Source organism: Aquarana catesbeiana, linkage group LG05 (assembly GCF_042186555.1).
Source record: "Aquarana catesbeiana isolate 2022-GZ linkage group LG05, ASM4218655v1, whole genome shotgun sequence".
NCBI classification, from domain to species: Eukaryota; Metazoa; Chordata; class Amphibia; order Anura; family Ranidae; genus Aquarana; species Aquarana catesbeiana.
In genome coordinates, this window is record NC_133328.1 from 647,391,315 (window position 1) to 647,413,633 (window position 22,319).

Consider the following 22,319-nt stretch of genomic DNA (forward strand, 5'->3'; position numbering starts at 1 on the left):
AGCCCGCCCATTACATGGCACAGTCAATAGTTCCTTCGCTGTCTGCAACTTTCAAGACAGGATAATATGATACCAGCGTTCAGCTCTTCCTGATAACCCCGAGCCCCCTGGAATGCCTACCCTCCCCTGGTCACAGCATGGCAGGTTGAAAGCAGAGGATGTGGGTGAGTGATCAGTGTCCAGCTACACAATGCTATTACTGATACCAGGCTGCTGCCCACTACTAGTCCATATGGATTCTCCTGGTTACTGCTGATACTAGTGCAGCATTTACTAGAACTGGGCTGTATTTTCCTCCACTTGCAGACCCCCCCGAGGTCTGTACACCCGCTGTGCCCACCATTATGAAGGGTTCCCACCATCTCTGTACTGAGTTCCCAGGTCTATACACCCGCTGTGCCCATTATGAGGGGTTCCCACCATCCCTGTGCTGAGTTCCCGGGTCTGTACACCCGCTGTGCCCATTATGAGGGGTTCCCACCATCTCTGTACTGAGTTCCCGGGTCTATACACCCGCTGTGCCCATTATGAGGGGTTCCCACCATCCCTGTGCTGAGTTCCCGGGTCTGTACACCCGCTGTGCCCATTATGAGGGGTTAATTTTGTTTATTGAAAATCTTACAAACAACAACTTATATACAATAAAACCATAAAAAATAAATAAAACATATTTACAAAATAATTGAATATGATTATACAAAACAAGAACATAATAAATGGTACAAACTAAATTGCGCACAACACAATACCTACGGGAGAGCCAGACTAAGGAACATCACCGTCACCATGCATGGAGCCTTTTATCAAAAATAGATTTGATCTGAAAATCTAGGGGAGTGAATCAAGAATACAAAGAAAAGCCGCACACCCCGAGATCAACAGGCAGCAGCTACAGAGTCCTGATATTCCTCCACGCCCTTATCCAGGCCTCCTGCTGCCACCTGCCTTTCTCAAGACCCCGAATCTTCCCAACCTCACCCAGAATGTCCTGCACCACCACTTCCACAGGGAGGATTTTACTCCGTAAGGATACCTGACACCGTGCACTCCACGTGAAATAACGGACTACTAGACTAACTAAAAAAAGTGTTTCCAAATCATAATCCCGACGAGTCTGGAATGCCCCATACACCCACTCTGCATAACTCATATGGGGGAGGAAGGGTATACTCAGAGCCCTCCCAACCCTCTTGTACACCTCTATATTAAAAGGGCATTGAAGTAGAAAGTGATCCATGGACTCCACCACTCCTCCACACTCCACTCTCGGGCAGCCCCGATCACTCATGGAAAGAAACTTCAAGTTGCCCTTCACATATAGTTTTCCATGAAAGGCAAGCCAAGCCTGATCCCTAAACTTCATTGGGATTCTCTCCAAATTAATCAATCGCAAACCCACCCCCAAAACCAGGCTTGGGCAATCCCTCAATGCCAGTGGCTCGCAAAAAGCAGAGCTCATGATCCGCTTCTCAAGAAGTTTCCTTGGAAGAGATCTGACTTCTCCTGCTGTTACTTGCCACTGCCGAAGCATTTTCAAACACGGGGCAACATAAGCCGGGAGCTGTTCATGCTTGACCCTCAGGCTCTTCACTGGCCCACCATTCTCCCAGTCTCGCAGAAGGGGCCTAAACCAGGACTGGAAAATACCAACCCACCCAGGCGGTCTCTCTGCCAACATGTTACCAAGATTGTACTTCACAAACATCAGAGAGAAAAAGACTACAGGGTTGACCATCCCTAGACCACCCTTCCGCCTAGGAAGGTAAGTCACATTCCTTTTGACAAGGTTTATTCTATTCCCCCATAACAGCTGGAAGAAACAACTATAGATCCTGGTATAGAGAGAAACTGGCAAGATGCAAACAAAACTGACTTACAGAAAAATCTGAATCAGGTAAGTCTTGATCAGATCAACCTTTTCCCTCAAGGAAAGCTGCCAACCTTTCCAGCTTGCCACCTTGGCATCGGCATTCTCCAGCCTGTTCACCCAATTTGCATGACCATAGTCACCTGGGCTGAATTCAATGCCTAGAACTCAAATTTTTTGTTGGGGCTCCGGGAAGTCATCCGGGAGAACAAAGCTCTCACCTTCCACACCCATCCAGAAAGCTTCACACTTGTCCTGGTTGACCTTTGAACCTGATGCCTCTGCATACTGCCCTATCACTGAGACCACCTCCTGCGCCTCCCCAGTCCCAGAGATAAAAACAGAATCATCAGCATAGGCCACAACCTTCAAAGGAGGCTCACCAGCGATGCCCAAAAGCAGGGGTGTTGCTAGGTCTACAAAAGATCTGGGGCTAGAGCCCATAGCAGCGTAGTAAAGAAAGTCATATGCTTGGGCGGGCATACACATGTATGTACAGTAATATACGTGTTGGTGTATATAAATCCCCAGAGAGCCCCCCTTACATCACCTTACATCAGGGTCCCCAGAGAGCCTCCTCCTTACATCAGGGTCCCCAGAGAGCCTCCTCCTTACATCAGAGTCCTCAGAGAGCCTCCCCCCTCCATCAGGGTACCCAGAGGGCCCCCCACTTACATCAGGGTTCCCAGAGAGGCCCCCTTACATTAGGGTCCCCAGAGAGCCTCCCCCTTAAATCTGGGTCCCTAGAGAGCCTAGGCCTTAAAAACAGGGTCTCCAGAGAGCCTCTCCCTTACATCAGGGTCCCCAGAGAGCCCCCACTTACATAAGGGTCCCCAGAGAGCCTCCCCTCCCCTTGGGGACCCCTGCAGAGACTCGGGGCTATTGGCCTCAGATTCGGGGCTATAGCCCCAAAAGCCACCCCCTAGCAACGCCCCTGCCCAAAGGTACCCCACACAACAGTCCACTCTCTAGCCTTCTAATGAAGGGGTCGATTGCAAACACATAGAGCAGAGGACTCAATGGACACCCCTGACGCACACCCGAGCCAACCGCAAAGGGCTGCCGAGCCAACCATTAACCAGAGGAAAGCTTTCAGCCCCTTTGTACAAAATCTTGAGCCAATCAATGAAACCCCCCTCCAGGCCATATTTGTCAAGAAGGAGCCACAAGTACTCAGGATTAACCCGATCAAAGGCCTTAGCCTGATCCAATGTCAGCAAACATTTACCCCAACCAGCAGCCCTACAACGCTCCAAGGCCTCCCAGACAGCTAACACCGCTGAGAAAGTGCTTCTACCTTGGACCGAACAGTGCTGGTGGCGGGATAACAAACTGCCTGCAACTGGTGATAATAGCCAATGAAAATCTTTGCCAGTATCTTTCTATCGACATTAAGAAGGCTAATGGGGCGCCAATTTCCAATCATTGAAGGATCTTTACTAGGGATGAGCCGAACACCCCCCGGTTCGGTTCGCACCAGAACCCGCGAACGGACCGAAAGTTTGCACGAACGTTAGAACCCCATTGACGTCTATGGGACTCGAACGTTCGAAATCAAAAGTGCTCATTTTAAAGGCTAATTTGCATGGTATTGTCCTAAAAAGGGTTTGGGGACCCGGGTCCTACCCCAGGGGACATGTATCAATGCAAAAAAAACTTTTAAAAACGGCCGTTTTTTCGGGAGCAGTGATTTTAATGATGCTTAAAGTAAAAAAAAAAAAGTGAAATATTCCTTTAAATATCGTACCTGGGGGGTGTCTATAGTATGCCTGTAAAGTGACGCGTGTTTCCCATGTTTAGAACAGTCCCTGCACCAAATGTCATTTTTAAAGGAAAAAATCTCATTTAAAACTGCTTGCGGGTTTAATGTCATGTCGGGTCATGGCAATATGGATGAAAATCAGTGAGACAAACGGCATGGGTACCCCCCAGTCCATTACCAGGCCCTTTGGGTCTTGTATGGATATTAAGGGGAACCCCGCACCCAAATTAAAATAAGGAAAGGTGTGGGGCCACCAGGCCCTATATACTCTGAACAGCAGTATACAGGCGGTGCAAACAAGACAGGGACTGTAGGTTTGTTGTTAAGTAGAATCTGTTTGTAATTTTGAACATTTTTAATGTGTTTAGCTCCAGCCAAAAAATCTTTTCTAAGCTTTTTGGAAAACATAGGGAAGGGTTATCACCCCTGTGACATTTGTTTTGCTGTCTTTCCTCCTCTTCAGAAGATTTCACCTCACTTTTTTGTCCCAATGAAAAATGTTTTTTGAAAATTTGGGTTTTTTTGTGGAACAAGGATTGGAAAGCATCAGTGGAAAGGAGAAATTGTTTTCCCATATTAACTCTTACAGGAGAGAATTTCCCTTCCTAGGGGTAGATTTCATCTCACTTCCTGTTGTCTCCTTCCGTTTGCAAGTAGGAGTCGTTTGTAAGTTAGATGTTTGAAAGTAGGGTCCTGCCCTATATACTCAGCAGAAATTTGGGCCTTAGGTGTTGCTGTGGCCACAACACTGTAAGCGCTCACAGGGCCCTGCTGTGAAATATTAGATCAAGAATTGTAATTACATGCCCCTGTTGAACAGGAGCTGAAAAATTAGGCCTTAGGCACTGGTGCTGGTGCCACAACACTGCAACCCCTCACAGACACTCTAGTTGGAACGCAGGAACGAGCCCTGCTGCAAATTATTGCTTCAAAAATTGTAATTACACGCCCCTGTTAGACAGGGGCAGAAAAATTGGGCCTTAGGCACTGGTGCTGGTGCCACAACACTGCAACCCCTCACAGACACTCTAGTTGGAACGCAGGAACGAGCCCTGCTGCAAAGTATTGCATCAAAAATTGTAATTACACGCCCCTGTTAGACAGGGGCAGAAAAATTGGGCCTTAGGCACTGGTGCTGGTGCCACAACACTGCAACCCCTCACAGACACTCTAGTTGGAACGCAGGAACGAGCCCTGCTGCAAAGTATTGCATCAAAAATTGTAATTACACGCCCCTGTTAGACAGGGGCAGAAAAATTGGGCCTTAGGCACTGGTGCTGGTGCCACAACACTGCAACCCCTCACAGACACTCTAGTTGGAACGCAGGAACGAGCCCTGCTGCAAAGTATTGCATCAAAAATTGTAATTACACGCCCCTGTTAGACAGGGGCAGAAAAATTGGGCCTTAGGCACTGGTGCTGGTGCCACAACACTGCAACCCCTCACAGACACTCTAGTTGGAACGCAGGAACGAGCCCTGCTGCAAAGTATTGCATCAAAAATTGTAATTACACGCCCCTGTTAGACAGGGGCAGAAAAATTGGGCCTTAGGCACTGGTGCTGGTGCCACAACACTGCAACCCCTCACAGACACTCTAGTTGGAACGCAGGAACGAGCCCTGCTGCAAAGTATTGCATCAAAAATTGTAATTACACGCCCCTGTTAGACAGGGGCAGAAAAATTGGGCCCTAGGCACTGGTGCTGGTGCCACAACACTGCAACCCCTCACAGACACTCTAGTTGGAATGCAGGAACGAGCCCTGCTGCAAAGTATTACATCAAAAATTGTAATTACACGCCCCTGTTAAACAGGGGCTGAAAAATTGTGCCTTAGGCACTGGTGGTGGCGCCCAGAACCAAAAATGTTCTTACAAGCTATCAGCGTGATGATTGAGGAGGAAGAGGATAATTACTCAGGGATAGTCACTCAGCATCAGCATAGGCAGTCTTTGAAGGGATCTGAGATTTCCAAAAAAATTATTCGGTTACATCAGCATCAGGTGCTTGGTAGCTGGTGGTGATCCAAGACTCATTCATTTTTATGAAGGTCAGCCGATCGACCGAGTCGGTGGACAGACGCACCCTGTGATCGGTTACCACGCCTCCAGCAGCACTGAATGTGCGTTCCGAAAGAACGCTGGATGCAGGACAGGCCAGTAGCTCAATTGCATACTGTGCAAGCTCTGGCCAGTGATCCATCCTCAAGACCCAGTAACCCAGAGGATTTTCGGTGGGAAAGGTGTCCAAGTCTGATCTTGCCCCTAGGTATTCCTGCACCATGTAAAACAGACGCTGGCGATGGTTGCTGGAACCGATCATACCTTGGGGCTGCGGACCAAAAAATTGTCTGAACGCATCGGTCAGACGGCCACCTTCTCCACCGCTCCTTCTTTGACTGACCGAAGCCTCAGCAACACGTTGTCCAGAAACAGGAGTTTGTAACCTCCCAGTCTCTGGGAACGCGTTGCACAGACCTTTCTGCAAGGCCTCCCGAAGATGTTTCATCCTCTGCTCCCTCTGCGATGGCAAGATAAGGTCCGCAACCTTACCCTTGTAACGTGGATCAAGGAGGGTTGCCAGCCAGTATTGGTCCTTCTCCTTGATACCACGAATACGAGGATCCTTACGCAGGCTTTGCAGGATCAGGGAGGCCATGCAGCGTAGGTTTGCTGAGGCATTCGGTCCGGAGTCCTCTGGGTCACTAAGAACGACATGGTCCGCAGCCACCTCCTCCCAGCCACGTACAAGTCCATGTGTTTCTTGGGACTGATCCCTTAAAGACTGCTGCTGATGTTGAGTGCCAGGCTCCACCTCCATACTGACACAATCTTCCTCCTCCTCCTCTTCCTCCTCGTCCTCTTCCTGTGTGATTGGCGGGCACGCAGGAACACTGTCTGGATAAAGGGGGCCTTGAGAGCTAAGGAAGTCCTCCTCTTCCTGCCTCTGTTCTGCCTCAAGTGCCCTGTCCATTATTCCACGCAGCGTGTGCTCCAACAGGTGGACAAGGGGGACAGTGTCACTGATGCATGCACTGTCACTGCTCACCATCCTCGTGGCCTCCTCGAATGGTGACAGGACAGTGCATGCATCCCTGATCATGGCCCACTGGCGTGGGGAAAAAAAACCAAGCTCCCCTGACCCTGTCCTGGTGCCATAGTCGCACAGGTACTCATTGATGGCCCTCTGCTGCGTGTGCAGCCGCTGCAGCATGGCCAACGTTGAGTTCCACCTGGTGGGCATGTCACAGATTAGGCGGTTCTTGGGCAGGTTAAACTCCTTTTGGAGGTCCGTCAGCCGAGCACTGGCATTATATGACCGGCGGAAATGCACACAGACTTTCCTGGCCTGCCTCAGGACATCCTGTAAGCCCGGGTACCTGCCCAAGAACCGCTGCACCACCAAGTTAAGGACGTGAGCCAAACAGGGCACATGGGTCATTTGTCCCTGTCGGAGGGCAGAGAGGAGGTTGGTGCTATTGTCGCAAACCACCATTCCTGCCTTAAGTTGGCGTGGCGTCAACCACCTCTGAACCTGCCCCTGCAGAGCTGACAGAACCTCTGCCCCAGTGTGGCTCCTGTCCCCCAAGCACACCAGCTCAAGCACCGCATGGCATCTTTTGGCCTGCGTACTTGCGTAGCCCCTTGAACGCCTACGGAGCACCGCTGGTTCCGAGGAAGAGGCCATGGAGGAAGAAGAAGAGGAGGGGGTGGAGGAGAGAGGTGTGTCACAATCAGCATTTTGGAGGCGTGGTGGCGGAACAACCTCCAACACTACTGCACCTTGTCCTGCATCCTTCCCAGCTGCCAGCAGAGTCACCCAATGCGCTGTGAAACTTAGGTAACGTCCCTGTCCATGCCTGCTGGACCATGAGTCAGCGGTAATATGCACCTTACCGCTGACCGCCCTGTCCAGCGAGGCATGGACATTGCCTTCCACATGCCGGTAGAGAGCCGGAATCGCCTTCCGTGAGAAAAAGTGGCGTTTGGGTACCTGCCACTGAGGAACCGCACATTCCACAAACTCACGGAAGGGGGCAGAGTCTACCAACTGAAAAGGCAGCAGTTGAAGTGCTAGCAATTTTGCCAAGCTAGCATTCAACCGCTGGGCATGTGGATGGCTGGGAGCAAACTTCTTTCGGCGGTGCAGCAGCTGGGGCAGGGAAATTTGCCTGGTACAATCTGACGTCGGTGTACCAAAAGCAGATTGCCCACAAGTACTTGGCTGTGACACACCTAATTCTACACCTTCATTCCTCTCACTGCAGGTCTCAGAGAGGACTGAAGGTCTAGTGGGGTTGGAAATCTCAGCTGATGAGGAGCAAGGAGAGATCCTCTTTGTTCTTTGGTGTGGGTCTTTTAGATACGCTTGCCAACGAACTGCATGGCAGGTCAACATATGTCTGGTCAAGCATGTGGTACCCAAGCGGGAGATGTTTTGGCCACGCGAGATACGCTTGAGACATATGTTGCAAATAGCAGCGGTGCGATCTGATGCACTCGTCTCAAAAAAGGCCCACACCAAAGAACTTTTTGAATAACGCGCAGAGACTGCAGCGCCCTGCACATGTGGAGCTTTGGAGTGTGATGCAGTCAATGTGCTGCCCTTAGGCTGGCCCCTGGAGGGCATCCTGCCTCGTTGGTGATGTGCTGCCGCCTCCTCCTCCTCCTCCTCCTCCTCCTCCTCCTCCTCTCTCCTATCAGGCACCCACGTTGAGTCAGTGACCTCATCATCCCCTCCCTCCTCATCACTGGAGCAAACCTGGCAGTATGCTGCAGCAGGGGGAGCATGACTGCCAGATTGCTGTCCTTCTTGGGCACCCCCTCTGTCCGCGCTCATGTTACTGCCTTCATCGAGCTCAGTATCGTCATCAGAGCCTTCCAAACGCTGGGCATCCTCCTGGAGCATGTACCCAACACTGTGGTCAAACAGTTCGAGGGAATCCTCATGAGGACATGGTGGAGCTAGGGAAGGAGTCACTGATGACATTGAGCTGAGGGAAGAGGCCGCTGCTTTGCCAGACAAAGCACTCTGGGCATGGGTGAGAGAGGATGAGGAGGATGAGGACGGCTTGGTCATCCACTCGACCAAGTCTTCCGCATGTTGCGGCTCAACACGGCCAGCTGCCGAAAAAAAGGCCAAGCGTGTCCCATGGCCACGTGCTGATGAGGATGCACCGTCTCCACGACCAGCACTAGACACAGAGCCTGCTTGCCCTCTCTTATTGGCTTGTGACTGTCTGCCTCTCCTTCTTGGCCTTCCAGACATACTAATGGCCTGTAGCTGCACTAAGCTGGGATAGAACACCTGTAATTTTCTTCAAGTAGCTTTATATACTGTAACCAGACAAGCCTGCCTGTCAGTAGGAAGATAACAGGATTCGGATCTAGCTGAACACTGTGAGCAGGACGCACTGTACTAAATGTAAATAGTCTAGCTGCCTGACCGTGGTACTAATAGGATCAAATAGAACACCTGTAATTTTCTTCAGGTAGCTTTATATACTGTAACCAGACAAGCCTGCCTGTCAGTAGGAAGATAACAGGAACGGATCTAGCTGTACACTGTGAGCAGGACGCACTGTACTAAATGTAAATAGTCTAGCTGCCTGACCGTGGTACTAATAGGATCAAATAGAACACCTGTAATTTTCTTCAGGTAGCTTTATATACTGTAACCAGACAAGCCTGCCTGTCAGTAGGAAGATAACAGGAACGGATCTAGCTGAACACTGTGAGCAGGACGCACTGTACTAAATGTAAATAGTCTAGCTGCCTGACCGTGGTACTAATAGGATCAAATAGAACACCTGTAATTTTCTTCAGGTAGCTTTATATACTGTAACCAGACAAGCCTGCCTGTCAGTAGGAAGATAACAGGAACGGATCTAGCTGAACACTGTGAGCAGGACGCACTGTACTAAATGTAAATAGTCTAGCTGCCTGACCGTGGTACTAATAGGATCAAATAGAACACCTGTAATTTTCTTCAGGTAGCTTTATATACTGTAACCAGACAAGCCTGCCTGTCAGTAGGAATTTAACAGGAACGGATCTAGCTGAACACTGTGAGCAGGACGCACTGCACTAAATGTAAATAGTCTAGAAGATAACAGGAACGGATCTAGCTGAACACTGTGAGCAGGACGCACTGCACTAAATGTAAATAGCAGGAACGGATCTAGCTGAACACTGTGAGCAGGACGCACTGCACTAAATGTAAATAGCAGGAACGGATCTAGCTGAACACTGTGAGCAGGACGCACTGCACTAAATGTAAATAGCAGGAACGGATCTAGCTGAACACTGTGAGCAGGACGCACTGCACTAAATGTAAATAGCAGGAACGGATCTAGCTGAACACTGTGAGCAGGATGCACTGCACTAAATGTAAATAGCAGGAACGGATCTAGCTGAACACTGTGAGCAGGACGCACTGCACTAAATGTAAATAGCAGGAACGGATCTAGCTGAACACTGTGAGCAGGACGCACTGCACTAAATGTAAATAGTCTAGAAGATAACAGGAACGGATCTAGCTGAACACTGTGAGCAGGACGCACTGCACTAAATGTAAATAGCAGGAACGGCTCTAGCTGAACACTGTGAGCAGGACGCACTGCACTAAATGTAAATAGCAGGAACGGATCTAGCTGAACACTGTGAGCAGGACGCACTGCACTAAATGTAAATAGCAGGAACGGATCTAGCTGAACACTGTGAGCAGGACGCACTGCACTAAATGTAAATAGCAGGAACGGATCTAGCTGAACACTGTGAGCAGGACGCACTGCACTAAATGTAAATAGCAGGAACGGATCTAGCTGAACACTGTGAGCAGGACGCACTGCACTAAATGTAAATAGCAGGAACGGATCTAGCTGAACACTGTGAGCAGGACGCACTGCACTAAATGTAAATAGCAGGAACGGATCTAGCTGAACACTGTGAGCAGGACGCACTGCACTAAATGTAAATTGCAGGAACGGATCTAGCTGAACACTGTGAGCAGGACGCACTGCACTAAATGTAAATAGTCTAGAAGATAACAGGAACGGATCTAGCTGAACACTGTGAGCAGGACGCACTGCACTAAATGTAAATAGCAGGAACGGATCTAGCTGAACACTGTGAGCAGGACGCACTGCATTAAATGTAAATAGTCTAGATAGAAGATAACAGGAACGGATCTAGCTAAACTGAATACAGTGTATATATATATATGCAACACCTGGGATGCATATATATACACAATACACTGTAAGTGCAGCTAACTGACTGACTGTTCTGCCTAATCTATCTAACTCAAATCAAATGACACTGTCTCTCTCTCTCTCTATCTCTCAGCACACCGGAACACACACTACACAGGGCCGCCGTGCAGGCGGCCTTATATAGTGTGGGGTGTGTACTAAATCCCCTGAGCCATAATTGGCCAAAGCCACCCTGGCTTTGGCCAATTACAGCTCTCTCTACTGACGGCGCTGTGATTGGCCAAGCATGTGGGTCATAGTGCATGCTTGGCCAATCATCAGCCAGCAATGCACTGCGATGCCGCAGTGAATTATGGGCCGTGACGCGCCACACGAATTTAGCGCGAACGGCCCATAACGTTCGCAATTCGGCGAACGATCGAACAGCCGATGTTCGAGTCGAACATGGGTTCGACTCGAACACGAAGCTCATCCCTAATCTTTACCCTTTGACAGAAGGATCACTGCAAATTGCCTCATGGAGGGAGGGAGAGAACCCTCATTCAAAGAGCCATTAAAAACCTCCGCAAGGTAGGGAGCCAGGATCGTCTTAAAACATTTATAGAACTCGGCTGTCAGACCATCTGGCCCTGGCGTTTTCTTGATGGCTAGTTTATCAATAGCCTGGATTACCTCATCTGCAGTGATTTCATCTGTCAAATTCATCAAAGGAACATTACTTTCCAGTCCTGGTGTAGAGTCCAAAAAACCCAACATCCTTGTCCGATCAAGGTTCCTTCCTCCCAGGAGATCAGCATAGTATGACCTGACAACCTCCAGGATCCCTGACCTAGACTTCGTCAAAGAGCCCGTACTGTCCCTCAGGCCATTGACCGTCTTAACTGCTACACTCTGTTTACAGTTCTGGTAAGGGTCAGGCGAATGGTATTTCCCATAATCCCTCTCCTGAACCAAAGAGGCATGCTGGTCATATTGATGTCTCCTAAGGAGGAGCTTCACCTCAGAGATTGCCCCAGAATCTCCTCCATTCGAAACAAGGCGGTCAAGTTTCCTCCGCAAACGCTGGTAGGTGATATACTTATCTTGCTGCTTCTTTCTTCCTATGGCCTTGAAAAGCCCAACAGTCCGCTGTTTAACAAGCTCCCACCATTCTGACTTGCTGTTGCAAAAGTCTAGGATCGTTACCTGTGCTTAAAAACTCTCAAAGGATTGTCTTACTCTCTCATCTTCCAGGAGGGCCGAATTCAATCTCCAGATACCCCTCCCCCTAGGTGGCATGTCTGGGGCATTCAGAGTCACAGATAGAATACAGTGATCAGAAAACTCCACTGCCCGACACACAGGTGCCAAAAAAGCGGAGTCCCCCTTTAAAAAAAAACCTATCTATCCTACTCTGACTATTACCTCGCTGAAAAGTGAACCCCGTGCTGTCTGGGCAGCGCTTAATGTGCGCATCTACCAGACCTGCTTCCCTAACTATCGCATTAAGAAAAAGGGTGTCATAGCCCAGCTTATTTTTGAAACCTCTCCTGTCTTTAGACCTAGTAATGATGTTGAAATCACCTCCAAAGATAACTTGCTGGGCCGTAAAAAGAAAAGGCTTAATCTTTGCAAAGAGGCATTTCCTGTCCCACTTCGTCTGGGGACCATAGATGTTAATCAGGCGCAAGTCCTGCCCCTTCACAGAGATGTCTAAGACCATGCATCTCCCTATCTCTACCTCAATTACCCGCCGGCACGTTACCATACGAGAAAAAAGGACTGCAACTCCGCTATAAGGCTCGGCCGCAAGAGACCAAAATGAGGGACCACGTCTCCACTCCTTCTTTGCCAGATGTATATCAGCCAGACTACTCAGATGGGTTTCTTGCAAAAACAAAATGTCAGCATCAAACTCGCTGAGCAAAAATAAGGCCATATGACGAGCACTCACTGATCTTAAGCTGGCAACATTAATGGTCCCATTCATCATCATCATCATCAGACAAGACCTTAAACTTATTTTCTAAAGGCAAAAATTTAGGATTCAAGGTAACTGAACCCCCTTTTTTCCTTCTTTTGCCCCTCCTCCTTCTATCCTCCCCCACCTCTATCCTCCCCTTCACCCCCCCCCCACTCCCCCTTCCCTTATCTACCACCAGGCCAACCTCTCCACCATCCACCCCACTCCTCTGCACCCCACAATCCTCAATAGAAACCCTGCAGCGTTGGGGGAGGGGGGTTGGCACCACACCTGACGCACCTGCCTCAGCACCTCTTGCTGCCTCTGCAATTTTAGAAGACACAGACACAGAAGGATTGGACACATTTTTGGCAACTGATACCTTACCTACAGAAGACACGGCACACTAGGTAAACGCACAGACACAGACACATTAGGTATTGGCACAGACTGGGGCACCACAGATTGGGGAGACACATTAGGTATTGGCACAGACTGGGGCACCACAGACTGGGGAGACACATTAGGTATTGGCACAGACTCAGATGAACTCACAGGCACCCCAGCTGCTAAACTCAGAGCATCCTCCATGTCCATGTGGAAGAACTCTCTCATGAGCTCAGGATTGTTGTGCATTGCCTCAGGACACTGACTGTAAGGATGTCCCACCGCATTGCACAGATTGCACCTGATGATATTACAATCCTTCGCCAAATGTCCTATACCCTGACACAGAGAGCACTTCATCACTGGACAGGAGGATGCAAGATGCCCTTTATCACCACACTTATTGCAGAGCTTTGGCTGGCCTGGATAGAAGATGGTCAGCCTGTCCCTCCCCAGGAAAGCTGAGGATGGCAGATGCTGGATGACATTATCAACAACCTTTAATTTTAGCTGCACAGACCATCCCCCCGTCCATATTCCCCGATCGTCCACTATCTTTTTTAGGGGGCTCAGGACGTCTCCATACCTCCTCAACCATACAGATAAATCCCCTTGTGGTATGGATTCATTGCGGACCAAAATTGTGACCATTTTAATGAGGGGCTGGCGTGAAACAAGCTTTGGGATGAGCCCTTTCCAGTCCGGCAGGCCCCTACACACGTGTTCATACTTCTCCCAAAATATGTCCAAAGACTCCGGACGGATAAAGGACAAATCATATTCATAGGAACCTGCCGGACTAATCAGGGCGAAGATATCTTTGGGTGTAAACCCCATCTGTAGAATCTTATCCACCACTGTCCTCCTATGTGGGGGGATTCCACCGCCTTCCCATGTTAACTGCACAACATTCCTCCTTTTAAACAGGGAGGAAAATAAAACATTTTCATGCTCCCTCCCTGCTTGCTCTCCCATCCCAGATCCTGTAGCAGCAACACCAGCATAAGTTTTTCTTACACCAGCAGCATTTGCAGTCTTGTCCTTAGACACAATCAAACCTGCTGGCAGAGAGTCTGAATCAGCTGGGATAGCAGTCTTCTGATTAGAGGCAGGACCCTCCCCCTCCCCCGAACACATGGTTTCTTTTCTGGGATCAATCACAGTCATGGTTGCTGCAGACTCCTGGAAAGTTGTAGCACTACTGCACCCAGCATCTCCTCCACCATTCACAGGAACAGCCGCTGTGCCTGGTCCAGGCAAAGTCTCTGTATTGTCCATGGACCTCTCTGCAGACTGAAGCTGACAGTTATTAGCAGATGTTATTGCATGCTGTACATTGTCTATGGGTCTGGGCTGACTGCCTGCAGCACTACAACCCTCAGCAAGCACATTGTCATTAAAGTTCACACCATCATCCTGCACACACACTGTACCTGCACCTTGTCTCTCCACAGGTCTTTCTTCCACAGGGCTAGGAACAGCGTCCATCTTCTCCTCATCATTCTGGGAAACCACACCTGGAGTGGATTCAAGTTTATTGATGAAATCCAGCATGGCAGAACCTTCAACCTCCTGCTCAGATGTTCCACATTGCTGGGGAGTGAAGGGGACAGAGGCCTCCACCATTGAGGACTCAGCAGATGTCTGAGGTGTTGAAGAGCTGGGCTCATCCTCCGGGCCCACTTTCTCACTCTCTGCTGTCTGTACCGGCATCTCCTCACTGGTCTCCTCACCCTCCATGCAGGAAGCGGCTCCTCTTCTCATTTGGCTGAATCTTTCTTCATTCTTATATTTTTCTTTAAATGCTCCACTATTCTCCTTCAGAGAACTCACCAGTTCTTTCTGCTTCCACAGAGCTTGTTCCAGGTCTTTCAGCTCAGGTCTCAGAGCCGGTCTTTTCTTGCTGAACACTTTGGCACAAATCTGCTTTTTCTTTTTAAATTCATTTTTCAAAGCTACCAATTTCTCCTCTTCCTTCTCAATCCGCTTCAGCGTTTCAAAAACCCTCCGTCTAAAGGCAGACAGGGACTCATCTTTCCTTGGGCCAGGCCCAGTGTCGTCCACAAGCTGAGGCCTATCCAGGGGGCCTCCACCAGGGTCCTCCCCAGGATCCTGCATCACTCCTGGGGCAGAGGAGCAACTCCAGTCCCTGGTCTCTGGAAGCAAAGGAGCAAAGGAACCTGCAACCTCACACCTCGCTGTCAAGGAGAGGAATGGCAGTTTCCCACCATCCCTGTGCTGAGTTCCCAGGTCTGTACACCCGCTGTGCCCATTATGAGGGGTTCCCACCATCCCTGTGCTGAGTTCCCGGGTCTGTACACCCGCTGTGCCCATTATGAGGGGTTCCCACCATCCCTGTGCTGAGTTCCCGGGTCTGTACACCCGCTGTGCCCACCATTATAAAGGGTTCCCACCATCCCTGTGCTGAGTTCCCGGGTTTGTACACCCTCTGTGCCCATTATGAGGGGTTCCCACCATCCCTGTGCTTAGTTCCCGGGTCTGTACACCTGATGTGCCCATTATGAGGGGTTCTCACCATCCCTGTGCTGATTTCCGGGGTCTGTACACCTGCTGTGCCCATTATGAGGGGTTCCCACTGATAGGCTGCACTGATGGAGGTGGCATTCCATATAGGTATCACTCAGTGCCCATGGGCCTGCACTGATCATCAGTGCCTTAAATTATCTGTGTACATATCCCCTGTACAGGGCCGGCGCTACCTATAGACAAGGTAGGCGCCGGCCTAGAGCACACATCAATCCAGGGCGCCGTACCGATGCCCCCCACCACCTCCAGGCTCAGTGACTTACTCCGCCCCCCAAAATGGTAGCAATCTATAAAAAGGTGGTGTATAAATGGGCAGGGCAAAGGGGGTGGAGCCAAAGGGCAGCAAAATTAGGTTTCGCCTAGGGTGTTAAAAATCCTTGCACCAGCCCTGGCTGTGTACACCACCAGAAAAGTAGGAAGGAAGCAAAGAAAAAAAAAGCTGTTTAAAAAGTGACAGAAAAAGGTATTAAAAAGCTACAAGGAAAAGCCCCAAAAAGAACCTAAAAATGCAACCCAGTAATCACCAGCAGTCAAAAACCAAAACTTGTTCACGCTCTCCACTCAAGGTCCCCACTGTCTAGCTTCCAACCAGCAGTCTGGCCTGAAACCCGGACACACGATTAAAAACCCGGACTACCGGGGTGAATACCAGACAAGTGGCAACACTATCAGCAAGTAATTGACCACTAGCTGCCCGCCCACTGTCATATGACGTGATCTCCTTCCTGGGCCACTAGGGGGTGCCCGCCTGCCGCGTCACAGGGGACCCGATGCGCGTGCCCGGCAGTCGCGATGTCCGCCGGGCACCCGCGATTGCCCAGTAACTGAGCAGGACCGTGGATCTGTGTGTGTAAACACACGGATCCACGTCCAGTCAGAGGAGAGGAGACCGATGGTGTGTCCCTTGTACATAGGGACACCGATCGGTCACCTCCCCCAGTCAGTCCCCTCCCCCCCACAGTTAGAATCACCTCCCTAGGACACACATTTAACCCCTTGATCGCCCCCTAGTGTTAACCCCTTCCCTACCAGTCACATTTACACAGTAATCAAATGCTTTTTCATAGCAATGATCGCTGTATAAATATGAATGGTCCCAAAATAGTGTCAAAAGTGTCCGATATGTCACGATAAAAATTGCAGATCGCCGCCAATACTAGTAAAAAAAAATTTAAAAATAATAAAAATGCTATAAATCTATCGCAAGCGCAATCCACTTTTATATTATATCGATACTCTACCATTTTTGTGTAGGTTTACATGATTGCAGCAAACTTGAAAATTTTTAATTTTGCGCCGGTAGCACATCTGGTCGGATTATATAAATCTATCCCCTATTTTGTAGACACTATAACTTTTGCGCAAACCAATCAATATACGCTTATTGCGATTTTTTTTTTTACCAAAAATATGCAGAAGAATACACATCGGCCTAAACTGAGGAAAAATTTTTTTTTTTTTTTAAATTGGATATTTATTATAGCAAAAAGTAAAAAATATTGTGTTTTTGTCAAACTTGTCCCTCTTCTTTTGTTTATAGCGCAAGTAAATAAAAACCGCAGAGGTGATCAAATCCCACGGAAAGAAAGCTCTATTTGTGGGGAAAAAATGATAAAAACTTCATTTGGGTACAGCGTGGCATGACCGCGCAATTGTCATTCAAAGTGCGACAGCGGCAAAAGATGAAAAGTGGCCTGGGCAGGAAGAGGGGGTGTTGGTGCCGGGTAGGCAAGTGGTTAAAGTAGAAAGAAGAAAAAGAAAAGCCGCTCTCAAAAGCACAGGTTCCAAGTGATATACACCCTTGATAGGCAAGTCAGGTGCAGGCTCTGCTGGGATCAGAGAACGAACGAATAAGCCTGGACGGCAGCACTCCGATGCAACACCTTTATCAGGTAAAAATCCAGTGTACAGCAGTCAATCCATACACTACAGAAGGGGGGGGGGATGCAAACAGCTTACATGTTTCGCACCTGAATCTGGTGCTTAGTCTTAAGCATATTTGAGAGACACCAAAGAGATGGTGCAGATTCTAGAAAACACCCCAAAGGAAGAAGGTCCATGGATTATGGCTACTGCAGATGTTGCCTCGCTATATACTATTATACCACACCACCTGGCATGCGAAGCAGCAAAATGGGGCTTGAGGAAATACACCCAATTACCCTGTATGCAGAGAAAATTTCTAATAAAGTGTATTGACTTCAATTTGAAGAATAATTATTTCTGGTACAATAGCAAGTATTACCGACAGCACACCGGAGTTGCAATGGGGGCTAAGTTCGCCCCAAGCATAGCTGGATTGTTCACGGCCCAGTGGGAGGAGGACAGTGTTTTTGAAAATACACCAAGTGAACTGGTGACCTATAAAAGATACATCGACGATATCTTCATTCTATGGAAGGGAGATATGGATCGTCTTACCAGCTTTTTTGGAGAGACTCAATAGGAATGACAAAAATATTACATTAACCTGGGACATTAGCACGAGTAAAGTAACATTCCTTGACCTGGAAATTATACAAGAAGAATCTGGACTTAGATCACAAACGCACTTTAAAAATGTACACAGAAATAGTTATCTACCTATTGAAAGATGCCACCATAGGAATTGGCTCTTCAACGTACCAACTTGTACGATTAAGACGGAACTGCACACAACTTAACACGTTCCTTGACCAAGCAGAAAAGCTCACATTAAGGTTCTCAAACAAAGGATATGATCGCCAATTCATAGAAAAGAAAGTACATGAAGTCTCTATGATGGATCGAAATGAATTGATTAGAGATACCGAGAAATCGAAACAGCCACTAGGAGGAGCACCTTTAATTCTAGATTTCAGTGCACAACATAAGAAAGTTGAAAAAAATTATCAAAAGCCACTGCCATATCCTTCTAGCAGACAAACAGCTACAGGGATCCCTGCCCACACACCCGCACTTTATATATAAAAGAGCACCCACTATTCGGGACAAGGTGGTAAAAAATGTGATTGATCCACCTAAAAGAACCTTTACCTTTTTTACCGGGAAAGGCTTCTTTCCGTGCAGAAGGTGTTTTGCCTGTACTAAAACGAGAAGGCCAAACGAAAGAAAATACGAGTTCACATCAACAAGTACTGGAAACACATACAAGATAAACAATTTTATTAGCTGCAATACTGAAGGAGCTGTATATGCCCTGGAATGCAGCTGTGGGCTCCAGTACGTCGGCCGGACCAAAAGACCACTGAGGACACGGATTAAAGAACATGTGAAAAACATCCAGAATGGCTATGACAAACATAGTGTCTCTAAGCACTTTCCATTATGTCACAATAAAGACCCAACACATCTGAAATTCTGGGGGATTGAACCCTATATCAGACACTGGCGGGGGGGGACATAAGGTCAGGACCCTCAGCCAGGCCGAATCCAGATGGATATTCACGTTGGACACATTCACACCGCGGGGTCTCAATACAGAATTTGATTTGAACTGTTTTTTAAGTGATTTTTAATCGTGAATATACGCAAATTTATTTTCGTTCTTAGATCGGGACCTATATTATGATTACATCCCTTCTCCTTACTCCATTAGATCTCTCGTTCCTGCACTTTGCTTACGGCATTACACTTTTACAGTGCATATAAGTGTTCCACTTAAAAGATTCCCCTGTTTTTATTTACCATATATTATGATCTTTTTATTATAAGGGCGTTTTTATCATTTTAAAAATAACATATGTTATATTTTTATCCTGAGATCGTGTTTTTAATTTTTAATTCTAATTTTAATGTTTAAAGAGTTTAAGATATTATATGCTGATGAAGTATGTATTCAATGTATGAGAGTATATTGTTTACAATGGAAGGTATTCCCAAAGAATGAAATTCGGATCCGTTACCCTATAGTTAATTCACTCTGCTATATCACCTGTATATGTGATCAGTGTAGCGCGTTTATGCCAACCCTGATCGTCACTAGGTTAAGTATATCCTAGGGCTATTGCAAATTCTGTCCTCTGGCCACCCCCACTGTAGACTAAAGTCAGATGACTGCTCGATACTTACAGGGTATAGCGTCGAGATTAAGTATACACCAGCCCTTAGCCCGGCTGACGTTTCTGCCGTCTTTCTATAACCAAGAAAATGGCCGCTCCCATACATCTCCAGGAAGATGGCCGCTATGGCAATTTCCCATTGGACTCCGACAAAATGGCCGCCATTAATTCGTTTTACCTGGTCTATTTAAAGACGAGCACAAGTGCCCTCTAGCATCCCCTGATGAAGCCACATGACCCGTGACGCCACGCGTAGGGATAGGCACACCTTCCACTGTCAGCAGTGTACGAGCTCGCCGCTCGTCTGGATACACTGCATCCTCTGTTTTAATTTGTGTGAGTACTTTGGTTTATGTTATTAATAAAGCTCTGTGAAGTTCAAAATGACTACACTATATGGCATCCTTGTCTCCCTTTGGTCATTATACCCCTGGAGGATCTGAGGTAAACTGAGAGACAACCCTGAGTGCAGGACCCATCCCCACAGGAGACACCAGCAGCGCCTGATTGTTCTATGCTGTAACCTCAGATCAATGAGGTAAGGGGCCATTATCTTCCAGTGTAGGATTGTCTGCATGAAGAGCACCTGTATACACTTCACATTTCTATCCATGCTAGCTAATGCGGGTAAAGATCCAACTACTGCTCATATCTTTCCACTGTTTGGCACGTTTTAAGAAATATTGGAGTTGCTTGACATTGCACAAGTCACCTTTTGAATTTTGAAATACTTTGCTGTTGCACAAGTCACTGTTTGGCACGTTTGAAATATTAATTGAGTTGTCTCCTGATGCACAAGTCACTTTTTTGAATTATAAAATGTGTTTTGCTGCTGCACAAGCCACCTCTTTCTATGAACTTTGATATTGCTACTTTTAAGCACCTACTGATGGCATTGGACACTTTATTGCAGCGATTGTAGATCTCTACGGACATTCAGTGTAACTTTGTACTTCTAATATTTTTGTGTTTGTTCTTTGGGAGTTTTTTTTATGGCTCCAATAGTTTTCAGATGCAATATATATATTTATGTTTTTTTAGGTTGATGTATTACTACTGACCTACACGTCACTATTCTGACTCGCGCTCACTTACGTGTATTTTTTTCCAGCACTATAGGTGATATAGGCCACCGCCTGATTTTTACATTCACTAGCACACTGAAGTTAGCTTTTTTTACTTCTTAAGCCACTGATTGCTATTGCTTATTTACATTTAGGCACTGTGGGGTACATTAGGATTAGCGCAGCACCATTCTTATTGACTTAGCTTACATGTTTCACACCTGAATCTGGTGCTTAGTCATAACTAGTGTAGTGACAAAACGCATGTGAATATATGTATGGTGGTGGCCGAAGGGAAATAAAGTATCCCAAGGGCCACTCCCACATGCATAATTAGTTAATCAAAGAATATGGAACAGCTGTGACCGGAGAGACCTCCAGTCCACGGCTCTCACATTGACAGGTAAGACTAAGCACCAGATTCAGGTGCGAAACATGTAAGCTGTTTACATCCCCCCGCCCCCCTTCTGTAGTGTATGGATTGACTGCTGTACACTGGATTTTAACCTAATAAAGGTGTTGTATCGGAGTTGAGCCTTATTCGTTTTTTCTCTAATTAAAGTAGAACTATGGGCACATCTTTTTTTTTTTTTTTTTTCATTATGGATAGAGTAAGGAGGAGTTTTCACCATCTGTGTTCCATTGCAGAGATTTCCCTTCACTTTCCCTTTCACTTTTCCCTGCAAATTCGGGGAATTTCTTAGGGGCCCCCTAAGCCACCAGAACTAGTGTCCCCATTGGAAGATTTCCCCTCTGTCACTTTTCTGGGGACAAACCAAAATTTGGTATTTTCTTTTACTTTCACTTTCAATGATAATGGTAAACGGGACAAATGCAGACGGTGAATCTCCCTAACGGGGGGCACGGGCAGAAATAAAAATTGACAGATGTTCTTATCCCTCTCCACTCCATACTTTTGCCTTTAGATATACTTCTTTAATTAAAAAATCCTTTGTTACTGAGGATATAAAATGTTACAATTTTCACATTGGACCCAAATAAAGGGAAATCACCAACAATGTGACTAATGAAGACTCCACTCTGTTGTTGATGTCTTCACTGGCCGTGAATCTCCCATAATTTCACCCTACAATCCCCCCTGATTATAATAATATGTAATCATACCCGTCCCTGGAGCACCAGCCATGGTCTCTCTCTGTGTTGTGTTTGCTCCCTCCAGAGTCCCGGCTCCTCTCTTATATACTCTTCACTCTCTTTCGTATTTCCTTCCTCTTGACTTCCCCAAGCTGAATATTCCGCCCTGAACTTGCACATCTCCCTCCAGATAACAAACTCTGCAAACAATATAAAGAATCCTGTATTGGGGGCTGGGCTCAGAGGCATCTCTAGGAAATAATTACTTTTATTTGCTGGTGTTAGGTAGTGATCGATGAATGTGCCTGGGTTCGATTCAGGGGCCTTTACTCAAATTCCAAAAATAATTTCTGAACATTTTCAAAGATTTTAGGCAAGGGATTGTCAAAGAAAGAGCCTGTGG

General features: G+C 47.5%; 1 protein-coding gene across 1 annotated transcript in view; it reads right to left on the reverse strand.

The window, feature by feature from the left end:
• The window catches only part of LOC141145654 (uncharacterized), a 37,802-nt gene extending 15,716 nt beyond the window's left edge, over window positions 1-22,086 (reverse strand). The window contains exon 1 of the mRNA XM_073632490.1: window positions 21,947-22,086. Within this exon, the coding sequence (XP_073488591.1) occupies window positions 21,947-21,968 (22 nt within the window). The 5' untranslated portion in view covers window positions 21,969-22,086. The remainder of the gene's footprint in view (window positions 1-21,946) is intronic.
• Between the last annotated feature and the right edge of the window lie 233 nt (window positions 22,087-22,319).